General features: G+C 40.9%; 1 protein-coding gene across 4 annotated transcripts in view; it reads left to right on the top strand.

Annotated features, from left to right (window-relative positions):
- Positions 1–2338: 2338 nt before the first annotated feature.
- The window catches only part of gask1a (golgi associated kinase 1A), a 74813-nt gene continuing 53887 nt past the window's right edge, over positions 2339–23264 (top strand). For 2 of the 4 annotated variants that reach the window (XM_085422077.1, XM_085422076.1), the window contains exon 1: positions 2339–2667. In XM_085422077.1, coding sequence (XP_085278203.1) covers positions 2640–2667 — 28 coding nt within the window. In that variant the 5' untranslated portion in view covers positions 2339–2639. Of the gene's footprint in view, positions 2668–3468; positions 3560–4987; positions 5077–23264 lie in introns of those variants that run through there. The other 2 variants (XM_085422078.1, XM_085422079.1) reach the window with 2 other exon arrangements.

The following is a 23264-nucleotide window of genomic DNA, read 5'->3' as shown; positions in this document are numbered from 1 at the left end:
TCAGTCCATTACAGACATGATGGGGAGTAAGGGATCTTGCTATAGCCTATAGCCTGCTGAGTCTGAGTCTGCAGAGGGTCCCAGTGATGTGGAAGACATCATGCCTCGTCCCTGTACCAAAGACGCCACGTCCCAGTGGCCCCCAGGATTACAGGCCTGTGGCACTGACCTGCCACATCATGAAGACCCTGGAAAGGCTCATCCTGGACCAGCTGCGACCCATAGTAAGACCACATCTGGATCCCCTTCAGTTCGCTTATCAGCCTCGTCTCGGAACTGAGGACGCCATCATCTACCTGCTCAATCGTGTCTACACCCATCTGGACCAGCCGGCGAGCACTGTGAGGGTCATGTTTTTTGACTTTTCTAGTGCTTTCACTGGGTGATAAGTTAGCAGCGATGCAGGTGGATGCGTCTCTGGTGTCCTGGATTGTTGATTACCTGACAGGAAGACCACAATATGTACGTCTCCCACAGTGTGTCTGACAAGGTAATCAGCAACACAGGGGCACCACAGGGGACTGTCCTCTCCCCCTTCCTCTTCACCCTCTACACCACAGACTTCAGCCACTGCACAGAGACATGCCATCTTCAGAAGTTTTCTGATGACTCTGCGGTGGTTGGATGCATCAGCAGGGATGATGAGACAGAGTACCGGGCTGTGGTCGACTCCTTTGTCACGTGGTGTGAGCAGAATCATCTGCAGCTCAACGTGGCAAAGACCAAGGAACTGATCGTGGACTTCAGGAAGACCAGGAAACACTTGACCCCTGTTTCAATCCAGGGGGTCAGTGTTGACATTGTGGAGGACTATAAATACCTTGGAGTACACATTGACAAGAAACTGGACTGGGCTAAAAACACCACAGCACTTTACAGGAAGGGCCAGAGTCGTCTCTATTTTTTGAGGCGACTGAGGTCCTTCAACATCTGCCAGAAAATGCTGAGGATTTTCTATGAGTCTGTTGTGGCCAGTGCGATCCTCTATGCTGTTGCATGCTGGGGGAGCAGGCTGAGGGTTGCAGATGCCAACAGACTCAATAAACTAATCCCTAAGGCCAGCAATGTTGTGGGGATGGAGCTGGACTCCCTCGAGGTGGTGTCGGAGAGGCGGATGCTGTCCAAAATAAAGACAATGTTGGATTACACCTCCCACCCACTCCTTGACATGCTGGTCAGTCACAGGAGCACGTTCAGTGAGAGACTGAGATTACCGAAAAGCACCACTGAACGACACAGGAAATCTTTCCTGCCTGTGGCCATCTCCCTGTACAACGCATCCACTTAACACACTGGTTACTGCTACAACTACACATGTTTCTTTTCCAGCTATTTATTAATGAGTGACTTATGTGTATATATATATATATATATATATATATATATATATATATATATATATATATATATATATATATATATATATATATATATATATATATATTGTACTATTGTTGGTTTATAATGGAGCACTGGAACAAAAACATAATTTCCCCCAGGGATCAATAAAGTATTCTGATTCTGATTCTATATTTACTGCGTTACTGCTGGGTACATGTGTATGTGATGTGTGCACCAGCATACACAAAGACGGCAAACTGGTGGAAGGAGTATGATTATCTTGGCAATACACGTTTGGGAAACCCTGTATTCACTATTCACATGGTCGATAATTTGCCACCTACTTAAAAAGTGTTGCAGGCAAGGAACATCTATCCATTAATTCATCAATACCTACAATCATGCATCCTCTTAACCATGTATCCAATTCAAGGGGGCTGAAGCCTATCAAAGGTGCTACTATAAGAGAGGCAGGGTACACCTTGAACAGTACCAGGAACATTAATTTGTGGCTCTGGTACTCTCTGCTACACAGGGATAGCAGTCTTGCTTTGTAATACAGACTTTAGATCTCACGAGCTGGCGTTGCGTTAGTGGCACACAAAGAGGATCACCAGCATGTAAGACTGTTCATAATTTTCATGTCTAGAGATTAAAATATTAATAATTTTAAAGAAAAACTATAGAAATGGTAAATGGAGTGGTATTTATATAGCGTTTTTTACTCTTTTACTCAACCCTATTGAGCCATAGCCGTTATCATGCTTGCTTTGTTTTGTAACAGTCAAGTTCCTGGTCACAGTTCTTGTTGCAGTTACAGGGGATTGTAGTCTGCCTTCTTCCTTTCTTGTTCCTATATCTGCCTTAAGCTGTCTGCCGGTTCGGAGACGCGTTGTTATGTTTTCAGGGAGAAATCATCTCAAATTTCACACTGAGCAGGCAGCCCCTCCTTAAACAGTACGGCTTTTACTTTGAAAAGTCATTTCCCAGACGCTCGCGTAGCAGCTGCGCGTTCCCCTGGGAGAGAGAACGGCGCTCGCGACACCCCGTAGACTCAGTTTTTTGAACTTTGCAGATACAAAATTAAGGACCTGGTTATGTAACTTCTGGAAAATGACATATTAGAAGCAAACACAGTTTTTAGTTAGCAAAGCAAGCAGTTTTCAGACTAGAAATTTCGTTGTCCGACTGGCCCGTGGCCGTTGCAACTTCAGGACCACCGGCTGTCTCATGCTTGTGTGGAGATTCAGCAACCTCCAGTCAAAGGGGATGTCTGTGTGATAAATGAGATAAGGGTAATGCGCTCGACCAGCGACACGCACCATGGTGAGAGTCTTCTTTTGTCTTCCTGCAGTTTTCCCTTCAGCCTTGCAGTCTGAGACAAGACGGAACACTTTGAAAGTTTTCAGCCAAGTGCTGAGTAGGCAGATCCACGAGTCTGTTTCAGAGAGTGCATAGTACAGTCGACCACATATTTCATATGTAAAATGAGTTTATAGCTAGTAGTGGAAAAAATATAGTTGTAGGTCCTAAATGTGGACTGTTTGTACATTGCAGAGCACCAGTCTCCATTGTAAAATGGAATCTTAGTGAGCAGAGCTCCCCACTCTATAAATAATAAGTATAAATAATAAGGACACTGCCATGTAAAAGTAGTGTAATGGAAGTGTGCATATTTAAAGACCACATACACAACAGACAGCTAAGCAGGTCCTCATGCATGTGTGTGATTACTGCTGTCGGCTGCTCCCTTCCTTTCTCAGCCCCAGTTGTTGTAATTCTGCCTTAAACACACTCTGCTGTGTGTTGGTTTCAGCTGCAGATGTTTTTTCTTTCATTTAATTGCCAGTTTATATTTTGTGCATGGTCTTGGTTCAGTGTGAAACCATCTAAAACTGCAGTTTTGCGCTGATAAAAAGGAATTTGGAAATGAGTACACACCAGCATATAGATAAATTATATGCACAACTGAAATTGTTACACTATGGTGTTTTAACTGAAATGCATCTGCGTTTTATTTATTTATTTTAAAACCGAAAACAAGGACATTGTTGGGTGACTCTTCAAGAGTGCTCTTTCTTCTGCTTTCTTTTGTGGTCTCTCTCTTCTGCTATGTTTTTCTCTCAGCACAAGCTGTTTTAAATTTCTGGGTGACTAATGGAGGAAACCTGGTGCAGATGGTGCTGTTGGCCTTGCACACGTGCATTTCTCATTGACCGTAAGTCATGACCACTGAGAAGTGCAGTCTCTTTGAATGCTCTTAACAAGGCAGCTATATTTGTGCAGCTACTTAGATAATTAGAGAGAATTCATGTATACAAATTAACTACTGAGGTAATAAACTGTGACTTTGCGTGACAGCTTACTTCTCAAACATAAAGTTTACAATGTCATTAGCTCCTTATTGATCTTGTCCCCACATTGGGGTTAATTTATCATCACTTACTACTGATGTGCTACTTTTTGGATGGATTCTGCCTTTGTGACGCAGCAGGTTTTCAATAAATTAAGAGAAGACTTCTCAGAACAGCTGGAAGCAACAACCTACCTTTAATCTTTTGTCAAAATGTATGTTGTAGTCATTAGAAGTGAGCCTAGTTTTTACAAACTTTCACATTTCTTTAATCTCAAGTTGTATTTTATAAAATTGTATTCTGTAAAAGATACTGTAGAGCAAAGCAAAAGACAGGGAATTCGCCATACATAAAAATGTATTTTAAAAATAAAAATAAACTTGTGGTGAGGAAATGTTTTTCATTTGATATTTATTACTAAACATGTGAACAGATTTTACCTAACAGTAAAATGAATGCTACACATGTGCCATATACACATAAATAAATAAAAAAAAAAAAATATGGGCAAAATTGTCAGGTATATTAAAATAGGTTTTAACAGAATAAAACACTTGTTTTCACTTCACGGTAAACTTCTAAAAGTATATTTATGTGAAAAAAAATGAATATATATAAAATACAATACTATACCCTTAAAAGTAAATACTGCCCAGAGAGTGAGCTGCCTTAATGGTGGTTTGTGCTTCTTGTACTTATATTAGTTTGGTATGTTTGTTTTTGCCGTATCTCACAGCGGGTAAGAATCCTTAGATTCTTAGATCCAGCTCCTGTGTCAGTTTGGCCCACCTCTGGTAAAATTTTGATGGAAATCTATCAATAAGTTTTTGATTAAGCTTCTTAACAGACAGATAATCCAACCATATAACTGCCATTAATCTCTCCTGTAAGTTACAGTCACAGCAAATGTAACCTTTGAAAGGAAAAAAGATGCACACAGCCTGAAACTCTCTGAGACGAGATATACAGGACCAGAAAACACAGTGTAACCTGATATATTTTGATACAAAATTTGAAAAGAGCTTGGTTGGCATTTACATACTTGTTTTTCTATCATCTGATTGGCAGTCATCCTTCTTTCAAGGAGTCCCTATAGTTTCACATTTCAAATTGGTTCCATGTGCAGAGCAGGCGCCTGGGTTTAAATTGCCACATGGAAACCACAAACCTCTTCTCTTCTCTTCTCTTCTCTTCTCTTCTCTTCTCTTCTCTTCTCTTCTCTTCTCTTCTCTTCTCTTCTCTTCTTCCTGCACTGCATGCTGGGAGTGTGAGTGAATGGGTGTGTGAAGGTGTTTGGTGAGTGCGTGGAGCTGCTGAGTGAGTTTGGGAGATTTGGACTGTTTTTTTCCAGAAAACTTTGGGCTTTATGGGTGGTTAACAGGTAAGGCACGTTTATTTCATTGTGTTGTGAAGTGAAGAATTTTAGTTAATTGGCCAGTTTTACCTTGAGTCATGGCGTCCCTCCCTAGTGAGGGTTCGCCTCCCCTGTCTGTTAGACATGGGGCCAGGGTGGTGGCACCCCAACAGTACACCGTGGAGCAGGTTTTGCTAGCTGTTGGTGAACAGGTGGGCCATGAGAACATAACTTATGGCGCTTGGATGAACAAGGCTGTGGTTGCCTTTCTCCGTGAGGAGCGCTTGGTTCACCTGTTAGTTGAAAGGGGGATCATTTTGGATGATTTGTTTGTGGCTGTTTCGCCACTGTTTGTGCCATCTATGCAGGTCACCGTGTCCGGGTCAGGGTTTGATTGACCTTCGCAGCTGCATCACAGCGTTCCGTCTTCAGACAGCATAGCAGTATCTTTATCGAAAGCAATAACCACTCTGGTTCAAGACTGCATCTATGCTGCTTCACTGAATAAAGGACCTTGCATATGACAAGCACCAGTTTCTTATTGACGTAACTGGCATAGACCTTTCGCAGACCTCTGTTTTTTACCAGTCTGTTTTGACTGCTTGGAAGACTGTTTTTAAAGTACAGAGAGACTGTTCTCAATTTTATGGTGATGTTGGTGAAGAGCCTCTTTTTTTTTTTTACAATCCCCTGATGCCAAGTAGGATGATCAGCACTACTAGTGTGCAGAGGTTCCTCGTAAATGCTGGTCTAACTAAGCTGGCGGGCCTCAGGATGGCAGGGCAGTGGAAAACGGCTGCCAAGCTGGCTCAGGAGACTGGAATCAGATCTCTGCGCTTTCTGGACAAGCTGGTGGAAGAAGTCATGGGTGGTCTTCCTGGACTTGTAAGGGCTGCGCTGGGGACTCTGCAGGTGGTCAACCGAGTTCAGCTGACTTTCTGTCGTTGCCTGTTTGTGCCGCAGTTGGGGAGCAGGATGAGGAGGGAGGCTCTCTACTTTCCTTTCGAACACCTGTTCTGGGTGACCTGTCAAAGATTTCACAGAAGGCTATATATGAGGTGGCTGTAAAGCTGCTGAACAGATTGTTGGCTGGTGTTCTGGAGTCGAGGTGGTCAGGTGTGTTGGCTCTGGGGTCATCTCCAAGGGGCAGCTGGAGGTCCCTGTACAAACCTCCCATAGAGAAACACAGTCCGGATCTCCAGTGGAGAATAGTGCATGGAGCCATGGCTGCGAACAGGCATGTGGCACATATGGATCCACGAACAGGGAACCACTGTCTTTTCTAACTGAGGAAACACTGCAGCACCTGTGGCTTGGCTGTCCCAGGCTAGCTGGCCTTTTTTCATTGCTGCGCCAGTGGCTTGCTGGCCTTAGGAGTGTTTTAGAGGAGGGTCTCTTTATCCTGGGTCCAAGGTACTCTGCACTGCAGCGTAGGAAGGTTTGCTTGATTATTTTTTAATAGGTCAGGCTAAGATGAGTATATGGCTCACAAGGAGGAACAAAATGAAGGGAACAGGATCTGTTAATTTAGGAATTATGTTTAAAGGGTTAGTAGGTGCACGTTTGAAAGTAGAGTTTGTTTATTACAAGATGGTGTCCAACATTGAAGAGTTTGTCTCTATTTGGGGTATTAATGGAGTTTTGTGTAAAATAACCGATGATAATTTAGTTCTGAATTTTTGAAAAAAACAGAATGGAGTGTCTTCTGTTTTTGTTTTCATTTTTGTGTTTATTGTATTTGGGTGGGGTTGATGGTTGTTCATATGTTGATTTGGCATTCATTTTCAGTTATGGTTGTAAGTTGAAGAATTGATATAACTGATAATATAATAAAGGTGTGTTAAAGGTCTTCTCTTCTCTTCTCTTCTCTTCTCGTAATGTAAATTATATAACTAGGTTTTTGCAGCAGATTGGATTCAGTGAAGGTGACAGACCTACCTAAATACAGACAGAACAACAACGCAGCCCTCTGCAGTGTTCTCAGCTGTGTGTTACTCCATGTCTGCATCTGTGTGAGAGACAGAAAGAAAAGCAGGTAGACACGCCTTTGCTGATTGCAGTGTATCAGTGGAGTGCATCCCTACTAAATATACTGTAACAGAAGTGTGGTTAAAGCACCAGTTATAATTTTGTCATGCACGCTACAACCATTTCAAAGTTAGACAGCACTGTAACTCAGAGATTTACACTTGCACCAAATTACCCATTACTATTCTACAATTACTGTACTGTCACTGGACCTGGAACTTAATTTTATGGAGAACCATATTCCTAAATGGCTGCTACACCAAACACACATATACACTGATAAGGCATAACACCCTGACCAATGACAGGTGAAGTAAATAATGATTATCTCTTCGTTGGGGCACCTGTTAGTGGGTGGGATATATTAGGGAGGAAGTGAACATTTTGACATCAAAGTTGATGTATTAGAAACTGGAGAAATGGGCAAGCAAGGGCCAAATTGTGATGATCTTCAACACTGCAGCTCTCGTGGAGAGTTTGTGGAGAGAGGTCAGTGGTCCATAGAAGGAACAGTGGTTACCTCATTGGAGGCCAAGGATCATTGATGCACAGCGGGAGTGAAGGCGGGTCCATGTATTCTGATCCAGTACACAAGCCACTGTAGCTCAAATTGCCAAAAACGTTTTAGCTTTACCTAACAGTAAACATACCTGAATTAATTTTAGTAAATAAAGTAATTAGCAGTGTAATGACAAACTCAGGATTCAGACCATAATTAATGATTCTCCATGTGGGAGTATACTGACCCTAATTACAAACATGAACTACTCTCACACTTGCTCACATTTATTATTCACATTGGTTTCTCTGTTGGAGTATATATGACCCAGAAAATCTCAGTGTATGTCCCCTGTAAATGTGCAAATGGCTAGAGGGCAACCAAACAAAAGGTTAATGAGGAGACTTGGATTCTTCTCTTGCACTAAGCATCCTCCTACTGTGTTGCATGTCAGGTGGAACAAACAGATGGAACAATGGAGTTGCGTAGCACTGCCAGCACTTCCTGCCATTTCTGTGCAGATACACTGTTTGTGATGAAAGGAGAGGGACATGAGAATATTTTTCCACTTCCAGCAGCTGGATATACTAGCATGGGAGCAGCAAATAATAGTTAACCTTGTTTGCCTACAGTGATGAATAATTTAGCCTAGCATAATTAGTGAGTATTGGATCAGTGGATGGCCATCAGTTAATCAAATGCTGTTTAAAAAGTTTATTTCTTCTATACTTTACACTTTATAGTTCTAACTCTTTTGAGCTCCTTTAAGGTGCTAATAAGTACTGTTAGTATTAGACAACTGAATGATAGTAAGATGTCTAGAAAGTGCACATACATAAAAATTTAAAAAAAATTCCCCGCTCGCCCCTGCGGGCATCTATCCCTCAAGCTTGGGTCCTCTACAAGAGGCCTGGGAGCTTGAGGGTCCTGTGCAGTAACTTGGCTATTCCTAGGACTGCGCTCTTCTGGACATAGATCTCTGATGTTGTTCCCGGGACCTCCTAGAGCCATTCGCCTAGCTTGGGAGTCACTGCACCTAGTGTTCCAATTACCACTGGGACCACTGGGACCTTCACCCAGTTACTGTTCATTGGAACTCTCTGTTTGAGGTCTAAAGAGATGTCAGTAGAAGTGAGGGAAGCCATTGTTGGACTGAAAAAACTAAATAAGATGTAAATAAATAATAAGAGGGACACGAAAACCTTTAGAAGTAGTAAATCAACAATATTGCACATTTTTAAAAAGCAGAAATGCACTGGCCAGCCGTTTGGTATGAAAAACACATCAGACAGCTCATAGTGCAAAAGCAACCCTAGAGTTTCTCAAACTGGGATATTATTCAATGGCTAAATCACTCAAGTGATCTCAATCCACTACAGCATGCTTTTAGTTACTGATGACAAAACAAAAGGGAGAGACATACAAACAATCTGCAAATGAAGGTGGCTGCAGCAAAAGCCAAGGAGAGCATTCCAAGGGAGGAAACGGCATGTGGTCATATCCATGGTTTCTAGACTTCAGGCAGCACACTGACTGCAAACAAGTTTCCTTCAAATCTTTATATTTTAAATTATGTTAGTTTGTTAGAGCCTCTGAAAATGTGTCTCTGTAAAAACTGTAATTCCTAAATAGTCACAGTTAATACAGTACTTTGAATTAAAGATGAAAGTCTACACTTCAGTGACGTCTTGATTGTTTTATTTATATATACCCACTGTAATGGTGCACAGAGACAAAATTAGAAAAAATTATGGACTTGACTGTATCTCTCCTCCACACTCCACCATGCCCTCTCCACAGTGTTTCACCAACAAACACACACTTACATTGAGTTTTAAAACTGAAAAAGCAGACAGAAATATCACCTTCAGTTTTTTCATTGCAGTGGTGATGGATCAGTGTAGCAGTGTAGAGGGCAGGAGTGCAAGCTTTAACTTTGTGTTTTGGGCACTGGTGTGTGCCCACACATCTGTGTTGCAAGTGCTGGTTATAAACCGGGATGCCTACATGAAACTAAGCCAGTAGGATTAAATCCAACATAAATTTAATCTTAATCATAATAATAATAATTTATTAAGTGATTATTAATTAGTAAAGAAGCTAAAACCAGTGACACTGCCCTGGATCAGCACAACCCATGAATTAAAGATGTTACTACTACTGTGCAAAAAGAAAATATCTGTGGTGCTGGTAGTGCTTTTATGCTAATTGATGCTAATTATCAGTGAGCAGTGGTTCTGTTCAGAGTTTGGAAATCGTAATTTGTGGTAACTAAACAGTTCCTCTAGACAGGATTATCAGGTGCTCAGAATTAATAATGTCAGATCTTTAACACTGACTTACTTTAAAGGAGTACAATTATATTTCAAGTTACTAATTATACCAGTGCTTTGTTTTTACACTGACACAAAGAAATCTTATCTTTAGTAATATGTTCCACGTCTGCAGAAACTTTACCCAACATTAGTGTCTTGGAATCTGGTCATCATAGCAGAGGCCAGCCCATCGCTGCTGTTCTCATAGTTAGTATTGCATTTTTAATTTCTCTTTGCTATTTGGGCTGATTGGGACATGATGAATGTAAAAACAAAGAATTACCAGATTTTTTATTTATTTATTTTTTTACCTGATTTTTGTTTCCACATATGAGGACATTCGCTTTAAATTTCAATAGAACAGTGGCAGGATAATGTCCTCATAAGTGGATATCAGGTACTTGTAGAGCACAATTTAGTATTTTGGTCTAGACAACCCGAAATGTGATGTCCACACATGTGGACGCCAGGTCCTAGAAGGTTAAAGCAGCATTATAACCCTGCATCAGTTGAATGCAACATTAAATTGGCCCTCACCCTGTCTGTCAAGCAGCCTTTCTGATAGAAAACCCTAATTATGGCTGTAGACTAGTTTGACTTATTTGCACCATGTTGAAGAAAGTGAGCAGCAGTGATGATGATGTAATCTCATGCAGTCTTACTAACTCTTGCATTTGTGTGCTTGCATAGATGATATGAGTTTCTGCAGTACATTGGTTTTGGTTGCTTTGGCTTTGCAGCGTAATGAAACTGGACAGGAAACAGAAGAAAGTGCAGTGAAAGTGACTTCAGAGGCGCCTTGCCTCCCACTCAATCTGTCGCGAGTACAACTCCAAGAGGGACGCTGTCCACACAGCCATCTGCTCTTCGTGTTTGTGTGGAGGTGGCTGGTGTATCGCTCAAAACTCATAATGATATGCATTGTGACTTGTTGGGTAAACCAAGTAGTAGGTGGTGAAAGGGAAAGACAGGCTGATGTAAGGAGATGGTAGAGAGTGGGGTGTTAGGAAGTAGTGACAGATGAAAAGCTATAATAGTTGTAGAAGTCGATAGAGTTTATAACCTCTGTTTATGGTGGATGTGTTATATTAGGCCAGTGCTAATAACCATTTGGTCTATGATACCTGATGGATTTGCATCAGCTGTGCTTCTGTCTCGTCACAGAACAAGGAGAGAGAATGCCACTCATTTTCTTTCTTGCTCTAATTTTCTACAGTTTATTGTAAAAATGAAACACTTGGCTGGGATGTCTAGCCATTAAAATGGACACCTGCGAGGGTCTTTGTTAAATATCTTTAAAGTCTTTAAAGACTTAAAGATTAACACGAAGAAATTAACAGAAATTGCAAATAACAGAAAGAGATACAACGGAGAAAATATCTATATGTAGTCATTATCTTAAGTAATTTGGCAAATGTGGCTTGCACGTAGTCTGGCCTGTGGTTGCCAATGTTTGTTCGTCCGTCTGTCAGCCAGTCCGTTTGTGACGCCCACGTCTTCCATCTGGGCATCTATCGATCAAACAGAGCAGTTTTTCCTGACACAATTTGCCACATTGCAGACTTTCCACCAGAAAATTGCCCAGCGGAGGTGGTGATCGGTGAGCAGCTGGTGTCAGTGTCAGGTCACATATATATTTGTAAATAAGAAGTATGTAATGCTGCTGGCCAGACAGCTATTAAAATCTTTCAGCCACACATACACTTCTCCAAGGACAAACTCACAAGGTTTCAGAGATTTATGCAACATAATGGTTTATATAATGAGCTGCTGCCAGTTTAGCAAATTAAAAGCACAAGGCTGTAAAGGTAAAGACAATTCTATACTTTCTGAAGCCTGTGAAAATCTCCTCTTTACAGAACTGTGGATGCATCCTAAACAGGCAGGGATGACTATTACAGCTGCATTTCTAGTGAAATGAGTACACATACACACACACACACACACACACACACACACACACACACACACACACACACACACACACACACACACAAACTGGCCTTTTAATGCCTTTTAGCTTGGCTGTTTTACCAAAGCTGTCGAGGATTACTTGAGATTGGATTAATTTTGAATCCAGTCTCAAGTGGCAAACCCAAGAACTGCACTTCCACATCCACTTTTCTTATCAGCCGTGGGGATTGCTGCTTGGTATTAGGACTGTGCCATCATTGGTATGAAGTTTTATGTCATATGAAAGTGTTTTATCACAGTATCATTGCTATAGCAAGGCAGTTTATGTTCCCTAGTGCAAATAACAAGACGAGCTCAGGCATCTCTGAGACCAAGAGCGGCATTTCAGTTTCCGATAGGGCCTAAAAAAGGATCTACTTCAACAAATTACAACATGTGCAAGAAAAATGTTTCTGTTAACGGTGCAGAGAACAACATGTTTCATCTCTGCTTGGTTTTAACACACATGGCAATTCAGGGAAATATGCATGGAGAACCCATTGGGATTGAAATGCACATTTAGGTATCTTCGCATGTGATCTGGGACAGGTACGTTTTTGTAAATCCTAACTAATCTAAAAACTGACATCAAATGTAATTGCATTTGATGTGTCCGTTAAAAAAAGCAAAGACCCAAGGATACTTGATACTGGAGTATCAAGATAATATATTCAGCCTTAGTAGTGACATTACTTTTTTATAATTTGTGTTTAATATAAGTATATATGACCTTTGAATAATTCAATTATGAATACTCCTTATTTATCTTATAGTGGTACTTTTTGCAGCCCACAGGGGATGCATTATCTGAATCAAAGCGGTTTTCACAGCCAGACCTGTGTATTTGAGACAGCCCATTTAGGGATCGACAACACACAGAGCCAGGAGTAAAAAAAGAGCTTCAAAGCAAAGTTTTTAAGCTCTTGAGATACTGGGTGCATCTACACATATTTGGAACCTTTGGTCATGTTTAATATTAGAATCTCCCTTTATGACAGCATACAGTGCTATGAAAAAGTATTTTCCTCCCTCCTGATTTCTTACTATATTTTTGTCAAGCTTGGAAATCATAAAACCGATTCGTCAAAAAATGTTTTAGTATGACTTTGATAAGCTACGAAGCCGCACTGCTTGATAAATTGCATTAAGGCTACCGTAGGCGGGAGCCTCGTGGAGGAATCTGGGTCCAAAATTCCGTCCGCTTCAGGTCCCAAAGTCAAACGAACACTGCGGCATTACTGAGAGTTAAAAACTGTCTACATTCTTTTATCTTTAATAAAATGATCAGTGTTGCTGCTTTACCAGGTGTAACAATTAAGTTTAACATCCATGAAAACAGAATTTATTAAATTTAACAGAGTTAAATGTTAGCAGGAAGTTAGCTCACTAGTTTCCACCTAAACATGACATACCACGTTCTGACTGAGAGATTTCTGAAAAAATTAAAATGTACAGCTCTGCTATCACTTCCAACACAAATGAAGACAGAAAACTAAACAGCAGTGACTTTTTTAGGGTTACTGAAGTTGGACCGGATATATATCGATGTGCTACGTGATCGCTAGCGACACAGCTATGTTAGCATAACATAAACACAGTGAAGGTGGAGGATGAATGCTAACTTTTTTACATTCGATAAAAGTTAGATTCATTCTCCACCTTCAATGCAAGAGTTCCCGATGGTTAGGGACAAATGCAATGGCAGGATGCTGTAAACAGACTAAACTTCAGTCAGGAGAACAACTGAGATAATTCATCCACAATACGAGGTTAGTCATTAATATACAGCAACAACACGGGAATAGAGCAGCTGCAAGAGAATTCAACATTAATGAATCAATGGTACGTAAGTGGAAAAACCAAGAAGAATGAGTTGAGTAAAGTTTGACTTATCTGACTGTTTTGTTTCACTTAATGAGCCTTATAATCCGGTGCACCTTATGTATGAAAACAGACCTTTTCATCGACAGTGCGCGTTATAATCCGGTGCGCCTCGTGGTCCAAAAAATACGGTATACATTTTTTAAATAATGAGTTCATCTATTAAGGAATAAAGCTTTCTAGACAAACCTGATCCTTCACTAGTCACATTCAGTGGCTAATGAAAGTAAAGGGCTTTTTAATGACTCAAATACCTCAAAACTATACAGGGCTTAGGTTAATGTACTTACATTTCACAAGTACAAATAAGCAGCCAGGGATGGTTTCCATTTGTAACCAGTTGGTCTACTGAAGCATTAGATTAAATGCATGGTGACACTAAGAAATATAGAGGAAGTCATCTACCATCACTCAAGCTATGTGACCATGGCAGGGTTGCTGTGTTCAGTCAATTGAGACAACATTTTTGTCATTTAAACAAGAATCACTATTTCTGCTTTAGTTTAATTTTGGCTTAAGTTGATGTAATTTGGCTGCAGCCCAAATGTAGTCTGTTTCTTGCGAGCCAGTAAATGATCCTGAAAAGTCAGCCTTCATTTTCTTCTTGCTACCACATCTTTCTGCAAAATTTGCTCTTATGCAGCCCCTTCCACTTAGGAGAATGGAATGTGCGTTGTGGAACAGACTCGACCACGTATGCACTCAGATCTCTTTGCAGCCATATGGAGGAAGGATTTTTGTGCCATAGAGTAATTACTTTCAGAGCTGTGATCTGATGTTTGGGCTTCATTCTACACACGGAGATGAAGAATATGAAGAAATGTATTCTTTATTCCTTTGCCAAAAGGGAGAAAAATCAGGTCTGTGCACTCACATAAAGCTTTTTAACAAAGTGAGATTGGTTTGGGATTCTGAACAAAAAGAGACGTTTTCTCAGTGCCTGTAGTATATATCTTATTAGGAGGTAGCTTTTAGAAAATGAGCAACTTTCAAAGGCAGATGGGGTTTTCTTGAAGCTTAAAAAAAACTTAAATTAATCAGCACATAAATCCCTAAAAGTCAGCACTCATTGAGTGTTTGCTTTTAACATGTCAGAAAAACTTGTGGTTTTAAGGAGTTGACTTGTCCTTATTGATTGTTATAATCAATGGGCAGGTTGCACAGTTGCTTCACTCTTTTGAAACTTGCATCTGTTCAACTTACTCATTTTATTAAACTGGACATGGCAGGAGTTCCCCTCCTCATAATCAAGGCTTTCATTAAAATGAGAATAAATTGAAGTGATTGTTTCCTTTCTAACGCTAGCTCTGTTTCAACAAATGCCCAGATGAGAACTTCTCAGAGCAGTGAAAGCAGAGCCAGCAGCAGCTTGTCTAGCATGCTGGTCTCCCATCAGTCTTCCGACAAAGACCAAAGGTTTAATGCGCATGTGTAGACAACCAGAAAAAAGTTACTGGTTTCTCGTTAATGAGACATAGACACAGACATGAGAACACCTACCCCATACACATTTCAGCTAATTTAGCAGCGCTAATTCTGCTTCCAGAGACAATAGCCAACTGTGGCCACAAGATGGCAATAATACAAGGGATATAAGTAAACAGACCAGGGGCCTATTTGATTCCTCTGTTGTTACTGAGCTGTTTGTCATTGTCTTGAATCTGGTTTCAGAGACCCTTTAAAGTAATCAGTTCTTTTGCGCTTTCTTTTATTTTTATTTTTCACTTGATGATTTTTTTCTTTTCAGTTGGTAGTGAGGGAGTGACAGATGCATCTAATGTCATAGCCCAGGGGATTCAGTGCACAGGCACCAAAAGATACGTTGTCAGCAGTTTTGAGAAATGGGCTGAGAACAGACTAAAACACTAGGACCCAGGGTTTCCTAGAAGACAGTTGCACTGTAAAGAGAGGATCAACTTTATTCACCTAATCAGAATCAGAATACTTTATTAATCCCTTACAGTTGCTCCAGTACAGTAACATTAACAGAAACAGACTGTACTATTTAACAATAAAATCTGTTACAGATTTAAGAAACTGCACAATATATACAAATCACTAAATAATAAATATCAAGGATTGACAGAGGTGATTATATATAAGTATCTAGAATATTGACAGCAACATTACTGAGTAGAAAAGAGTGTGTGCAAAAAGGGTGTAACTATTGCAGTGTTTACAGTGTATTAGATGGAGGAGTTATACAGGGAGATGGCCACAGGCAGGAATGATTTCCTGGTGCTTTTTGGTAATCTCAGTCTCTCACTGAACATGCTCCTGTGGCTAGCCAGAAAGTCATGGACTGGATGGAAGGTATTATCCAACATTGCCTTTATTTTGGACAACATCCGCCTCTCCGACACCACCTTAAGGGAGTCCAACTCCATCCCCACAACATTGCTGGCCTTGTAGATCAGTTTATTGAGTCTGTTGGTGTCTAGGGGCCTCAACCTGTTCCCCCAGCATGCAACAGCATAGAGAATAGCACGTGCCACAACAGACTCATAGAAAATCCTGAGCATTGTCTGACAGATGTTGATAGAATAGAGACGACTCTGGCCCTTCCGTTAAAGTGCAGTGGTGTTTTTAACCCAGTCCAGTTTATTGTCTATGTGTACTCCAAGGTTTTTATAGTCCTCCACAATGCCCACGTTGACCCCCTACATTAAAACACAGGTCAAGGTTTTCCTGGTCTTCCTAAAGTCCACAATCAGTTCCTTAGTCTTTGCCACGTTGAGCTGCAGATGATTCTGCTTGCACCACGTGACAAAGGAGTCGACCACAGCCCTGACTCATCACCCCTGCTGATACATCTAACCACCACAGAGTCATCAGAAAACTTCTGAGGATGGCAGATCTCTGTGCGGTGGCTGAAGTCTGTGGTGTAGAGGGTGAAGAGGAAGGGGTGGAGGACGGTCTCTTGTGGTGCCCATGTATTGCTGATTACCTTGTCAGACACACAATGTGGAAGGCGCACATATTGTGGTCTTCCTGTCAGGTAATCAACAATCCAGGACACCAGAGAAGCATCCACCTGCATCGCTGTTAGCTTATCATCCTTATCACAGTTTCTCTTGTGTGTGGCATAGTAAGTAAAAGCCACTTTTTTGATTGAAGTATTAATATAATAATTTAATTGATCAAATAGTCTTGAGATGAGCTTTGTCTGTCGTTTAGAGAAAATTAATATGTAAATAAAGAAAAGGCAGTGCAATTCTCTTCTATATTTAACAGTGATCCCCATTTCACATCTTGAGGTGTACATGTTAAAGAAAACTATTGCTTTCTCTAACATCAAATTAAAAACATCACTGTTGTTTTCAGTGTGCACATATGGAACAAGGCATGACATCTGGAACATTTTTAAACACAGGAATTTCAGTATTATAAATTATGAGCAATTTATATTAATCCCAGTTATGACGACAGGGCTGTTTCCAGGACAACCAGTACGTGGTCCGGCAGTGTACAGCTCAAAAGAATGACTGAATCGCTGTTCCTCACACACACAAACACAGCCTATGTGCACTTTAGAGGTATGCAAATTAAAGGATATGCAAAAACGTGCACGAGGCCACACACAGTCACACAGCACTTGGCCATCTGAAGGTCTTGTCAGCGAGAAGATTGCCAGATTGCCTGCTGTCACGCTCCACCTACTCAGCTGACACATAGTACGATGGCAGACAGGTCACCATGCAAAGAGACCACACAGTCACATCACAATGGATGACAGCAGGTTCCACACAAAGCAAACAGAGCACAAAAAGACATTTCTGGGTTTTTCCTGCTCACCATCTGTGAGGTATGTTACGGGATATACACAACTATAAAACTGCATCAGCTGAGTCTACATTTCCTGTTATAGGACAGCAAACACAGTACATCAGGTGCAGATTGCAGTTATCTGTGTACATGTAGTAATACTATTCCATTACAGAAATATTGCTCTACATTTAAAAATACTGGTGTTGGAACAAAAAGCTGCTCAGGAAATGACAGTACTTACTTTTTAATCATCTAGCAAACATAGTACTCTTAATGTTTAAAAAGGATTTGCAGCAGGTTAGGGTGATCAAGGACAGACATGGAAATGTGTTAATGACACTGTGTTTTGAGAAGATGGAAGGAGTAGGCCTGCTTTGAGAAGCTGACTAATGTGGAAAATGAGAGGAGGCTGGGTGGAGGACAGTTAGCGAATCAGGAAGTGCCGAGGATTGGTAATGAGAAAGGCAGGGCACCTATGAAGAGGATGAAGAGGGGAAAGGTGGTTGGTCCAGATGACATACATGTAGAGGTATGGAGATGTCTAGGAGAGAAAGCAGTGGACTTTTTAACCACATTGGTTTAACACAGTCTCTGAGAGTGAGAGGATGTCTGAGGAATGAAGAAGATGTGTACTTGAACCAATTTTCATGAACAAGGGTGATGTGCAGAGCTGTAGTAACTACAGAGGGATAAAGATGATGAGTCATACCATGAAGATATGGGAAGGAGTTGTTGAAGTGAGGCCAAGACTAGAGGTGTGAGCAGCTTCATGCCATGAAAGAGAACTCCAGATGAAATGTTTGCTTTGAGAGTGTTGATGGAGAAGTGTAGAGAATACAGAAAGAGTTTTGGATCCAGATACAGTCTAATCCAGACGGGCTCTAAAGAGGAAATGAGTATATCGCAGGGGCAGCTCAGAGTGAGTGGTTTGGCGAGGCGAGGCTGAGATGGTTTGGACATCTGCAGAGGAGGGAGCATGGATACATGTAAAGGATAACGGATATTGAAGATGGAGCTGCCAGGCAGGAGGAAAAGAGGAAGACAGTAGAGAAGATTCATGCATATAGTGAAGGAAAATATGTGGAGGGTTGTTGTGACGGGACAGGGTGAGGTGGAGGCAGATGATCTGCTGTGGCAGGCCTCATAGGGAGCTACTGGAAGAACACTAAGCGTTTGAAACAGGTTTTTAATGTTGTATTACTTATTTTTCAGTCATGTAATATAATGTGATTTATTGCTATGTTGAGAAATTAAAGCCATCTCCAGCTACAACATTTAAATGTTTTATGCATTAATTAATCGACATTTATGATTATTATATATTATAATATGTAAAACTAGAAGTGGGAATCACCAGAGACCCAGTGATACCATATTATCATGATAATTAACTCACAATATAGACATTAGTGTGATTTCAAACATTTAGTGATATGGTATTTGTGTTTTATTATAATAATATTGTGAATAATGCCACCAAACGTAAGCTTTGTCTGTTTTAGGCATTTAATTTGATTTGAGAAATTATTGGTCGCTTGCTCTCACCTAGCCATCACCACAGACCATAAATGTTATCTAAACTTTACAAACTGAACTCTTTGTGTTACGATCTAGTTCAAATTAACTGAATGCAGACGTGTGAACTGTAGTATTAAGATAATGAGCTGTTTTAGTCACATAGGACTCTATAGCCCATGACGTTCATAAGTTGTACAGTTAATTCCTCATAACCCCTCATCATACTTCATTTTCCACAGCATGTAACAAAAGTCCTGGTTTTCCACAGCACTGCATCAGTGGAGGCCTTTGCACATGAAGTGGGTGATGGTTTGTGCTTTTTTTTTCTTAGCTCACTTTGAATTGGAACAGTTTGTTTTAAGCTAGCTTTGCCATCATTGGCTGACTACATTTAAGGACACTCCTAGCAAATCACATATGTCACATTCATCTTTTTCATCTCATCCTTATTAACAAATCAAAAATAATTCCATACATTTGAATTTAACACAGATGGGTCTTTTATGATTTCATTCTCTGATGCCTCTGTCTTTGTTTTACTTAGTTCCTCCAGCATGGTGATCGTCACTTTTGCTAACACAACATTTCATTTGTTAATGTGAAATAATAACATGGAAAAAATGACCACCTGACCACAGGTCTCCACCTTTTACTCTGTATTTGTCTGATCTATTTACAAATAACTATGACTGTCGCTCCCAGGCCACAATCACTTGACCTGCATGCATTACAGTGGGGCAAAAAAGTATTTAGTCAGCCACCGACTGTGCAAGTTCCTCCACCTAAAATGATGACAGAGGTCAGTAATTTGCACCAGAGGTACACTTCAACTGTGAGAGACAGAATGTGAAAAAAAAATCCATGAATCCACATGGTAGGATTTGTAAAGAATTTATTCGTAAATCAGGGTGGAAAATAAGTGTTTGGTCAATAACAAAAATACAACTCAATACTTTGTAACATAACCTTTGTTGGCAATAACAGAGGTCAAACGTTTACTATAGGTCTTTACCAGGTTTGCACACACAGTAGCTGGTATTTTGGCCCATTCCTCCATGCAGATCTTCTCGAGAGCAGCGATGTTTTGGGGCTGTCGCCGAGCAACACGGACTTTAAACTCCCGCCACAGATTTTCTATGGGGTTGAGGTCTGGAGACTGGCTAGGCCACTCCAGGACTTTCAAATGCTTCTTACGGAGCCACTCCTTTGTTGCCCGGGCGGTGTGTTTTGGATCATTGTCATGTTGGAAGACCCAGCCTCGTTTCATCTTCAAAGTTCTCACTGATGGAAGGAGGTTTTGGCTCAAAATCTCACGATACATGGCCCCATTCATTCTGTCCTTAACACGGATCAGTCGTCCTGTCCCCTTGGCAGAAAAACAGCCCCATAGCATGATGTTTCCACCCCCATGCTTCACAGTAGGTATGGTGTTCTTGGGATGCAACTCAGTATTCTTCTTCCTCCAAACACGACGAGTTGAGTTTATACCAAAAAGTTCTACTTTGGTTTCATCTGACCACATGACATTCTCCCAATCCTCTGCTGTATCATCCATGTGCTCTCTGGCAAACTTCAGACGGGCCTGGACATGCACTGGCTTCAGCAGCGGAACACGTCTGGCACTGCGGGATTTGATTCCCTGCCGTTGTAGTGTGTTACTGATGGTGACCTTTGTTACTTTGGTCCCAGCTCTCTGCAGGTCATTCACCAGGTCCCCCCGTGTGGTTCTGGGATCTTTGCTCACCGTTCTCATGATCATTTTGACCCCACGGGATGAGATCTTGCGTGGAGCCCCAGATCGAGGGAGATTATCAGTGGTCTTGTATGTCTTCCATTTTCTGATGATTGCTCCCACAGTTGATTTTTTTCACACCAAGCTGCTTGCCTATTGTAGATTCACTCTTCCCAGTCTGGTGCAGGTCTACAATACTTTTCCTGGTGTCCTTCGAAAGCTCTTTGGTCTTGGCCATGGCGGAGTTTGGAGTCTGACTGTTTGAGGCTGTGGACAGGTGTCTTTTATACAGATGATGAGTTCAAACAGGTGCCATTCATACAGGTAACGAGTGGGGGACAGAAAAGCTTCTTACAGAAGACGTTACAGGTCTGTGAGAGCCAGAGATTTTCCTTGTTTGAGGTGACCAAATACTTATTTTCCACCCTAATTTACAAATAAATGCTTTACAAATCCTACCATGTGGATTCATGGATTTTTTTTTCACATTCTGTCTCTCACAGTTGAAGTGTACCTCTGGTGCAAATTACTGACCTCTGTCATCATTTTAAGTGGGGGAACTTGCACAATCGGTGGCTGACTAAATACTTTTTTGCCCCACTGTATATCTGAGCTGTAAGCAAATAGCCAAGTTTGCAATTTCCTGGAAATGTTTGAATGAAGCTTTATGCTATATGGCTTATGTCTGACAGGCGTTTGACAGAATACGGTGACTTTAAGAAAACTGAGGCCAGTCGTTTTAAGTATTTCATGTCTGGAAAGAGGAAAACGGATTTTCAGTAGATTGATATGTTGTTTCATCAGCCATCCCATTAACTTTGAAAAGTGTAGAGTAGAGATTTGGTTGTTTATTACTTCACAGATGGAAAATATCGAAGCAGTTTTATGGAGTCAACCTTACACAAATATCCACTATAGAAACATTTATTTTTAGTGTCTATGTGTGTTTCTGTGTGTGTAAATCTTTTCTAAAATCATATTTGAAAATACACTCTCTTTAAGACCAAATAATGGGGGGGGGGATACCCGTCATAGGTGATGTTATACTTCATAAAAATGATATGGAGTGGACCTGGCACCTGATTTAAAGTGCTGTTCCTGGGCTCTTGCCTGTTTTGCTTGGCTGATAGTCTAACCTTGGTAATTACTTGTCCTCCAGACGTTGCTCTTCATTAGAAACAGCTAACCATCCTTTAAAAAGGCAAAAGGATTTTCCAGGATGATTAAATACACTTCAGGTTTCACCGTTTGTCAATTGGATCCAACGCCTGCTTTCCGGAAGAAAAAGTTGCTGACAGGAGAGCAGGATAGAACAGTACTCATATTTCAAACTCCAGGAAAAGCAGGGGTTAGTTTTCTTCTCGAAAGAGGATCTCTGTGGGAATATTTAGATTTATGCTTATTCAAAGGCCTGAACTGAAGTGCGTTATTCACTGTGCTCTAGCTTCGGAAAGATATGGGAGCACATGCAGGGTGGAGTTCATACTTTATGAACGCACAAATGCATTTTCTTGTGCACGTGTGTAGCTGCCTTCATGGATTAGTTCCTGCTGTGTGAACATTCATCCCTCTGACTGTGCAAGCTCATATCAAGATACCAAAAACATCGGTTTGCATTACATCAGCAATTCCATAGCCCACTGATGTATCCAATGCCTCAGGCTTGTGTGCCCTTGAGCTGAGGTGTTACATATACCAATATTATTGCTTACTTCCATTTCTGTGCACTGTATGTCATATGGTATCAACCATTTCTTTCTGTGCTATATACGACCATTTCTAAAGTATCATTTTGAGCCCTACTGTTGTGGGCGAACTGTGGAATTCATTATGCTGTATTGTGCATCACTGGATAGGATGGTGCAGCAAAATCCGAGCTCTATGCCAAAGACTCAGCACAAGGCAAGCTGATGACTTGAGCTGACTAAAACTGTGTCTCTGGCCCAATGACCAGTCTAGTTGGAGATGCAGTGTTACAGACTGGAGTAGCTGTTTCTGACTGACTGGTAGTTGCATCAAGTAGAGCTTTTTCACCTTACTGTGCGTTGCTTGGCTTCACACTACTCTTTGTTCAGCTTTGATGCTACAGGGATGGACCTATCAAACTATTTCCAGCTCTAAGATGATATTGATACCTTTGGGTGGGGCAGAAATAATTATTAATATTAATAATATTATTGCAATATTTTGCATTGTATTGATACAGGGACACCAAGTAGCAATATTCTAATAAAATAAAAAGCAAGCTCATGCCCCAGCATCCTGAGATAAAGTTAACCGAGCAAACTTACATTAAATCGGCTTAACTGAAAAACCAACCAATGCTGGGCACACTGAGCTTGGCAAAGCTACCTCTGAATTCAGAGCAAGCTAATGGCTCTGTAAAAGGAGTAAAAATAGGACAACAACCATCTAGCATCTACTAAAAAAAAAAAAATCAATGGCGACTGCATTTAATTTTTTCCACCTTCTGTGACCAATTGCAACTTTCAGTGCGTTTCAGTGTCCATAGTTGAGGTTG

The sequence above is a fragment of the Rhamphochromis longiceps genome, linkage group LG11, assembly GCF_057381845.1.
Source record: "Rhamphochromis longiceps isolate RC_006_pf linkage group LG11, R_longiceps_female_GT1.1, whole genome shotgun sequence".
Lineage (NCBI taxonomy): Eukaryota > Metazoa > Chordata > Actinopteri > Cichliformes > Cichlidae > Rhamphochromis > Rhamphochromis longiceps.
The sequence above is the reverse complement of the archived record's forward strand: the minus strand, read 5'-3'. Positions and strand labels throughout refer to the sequence as shown.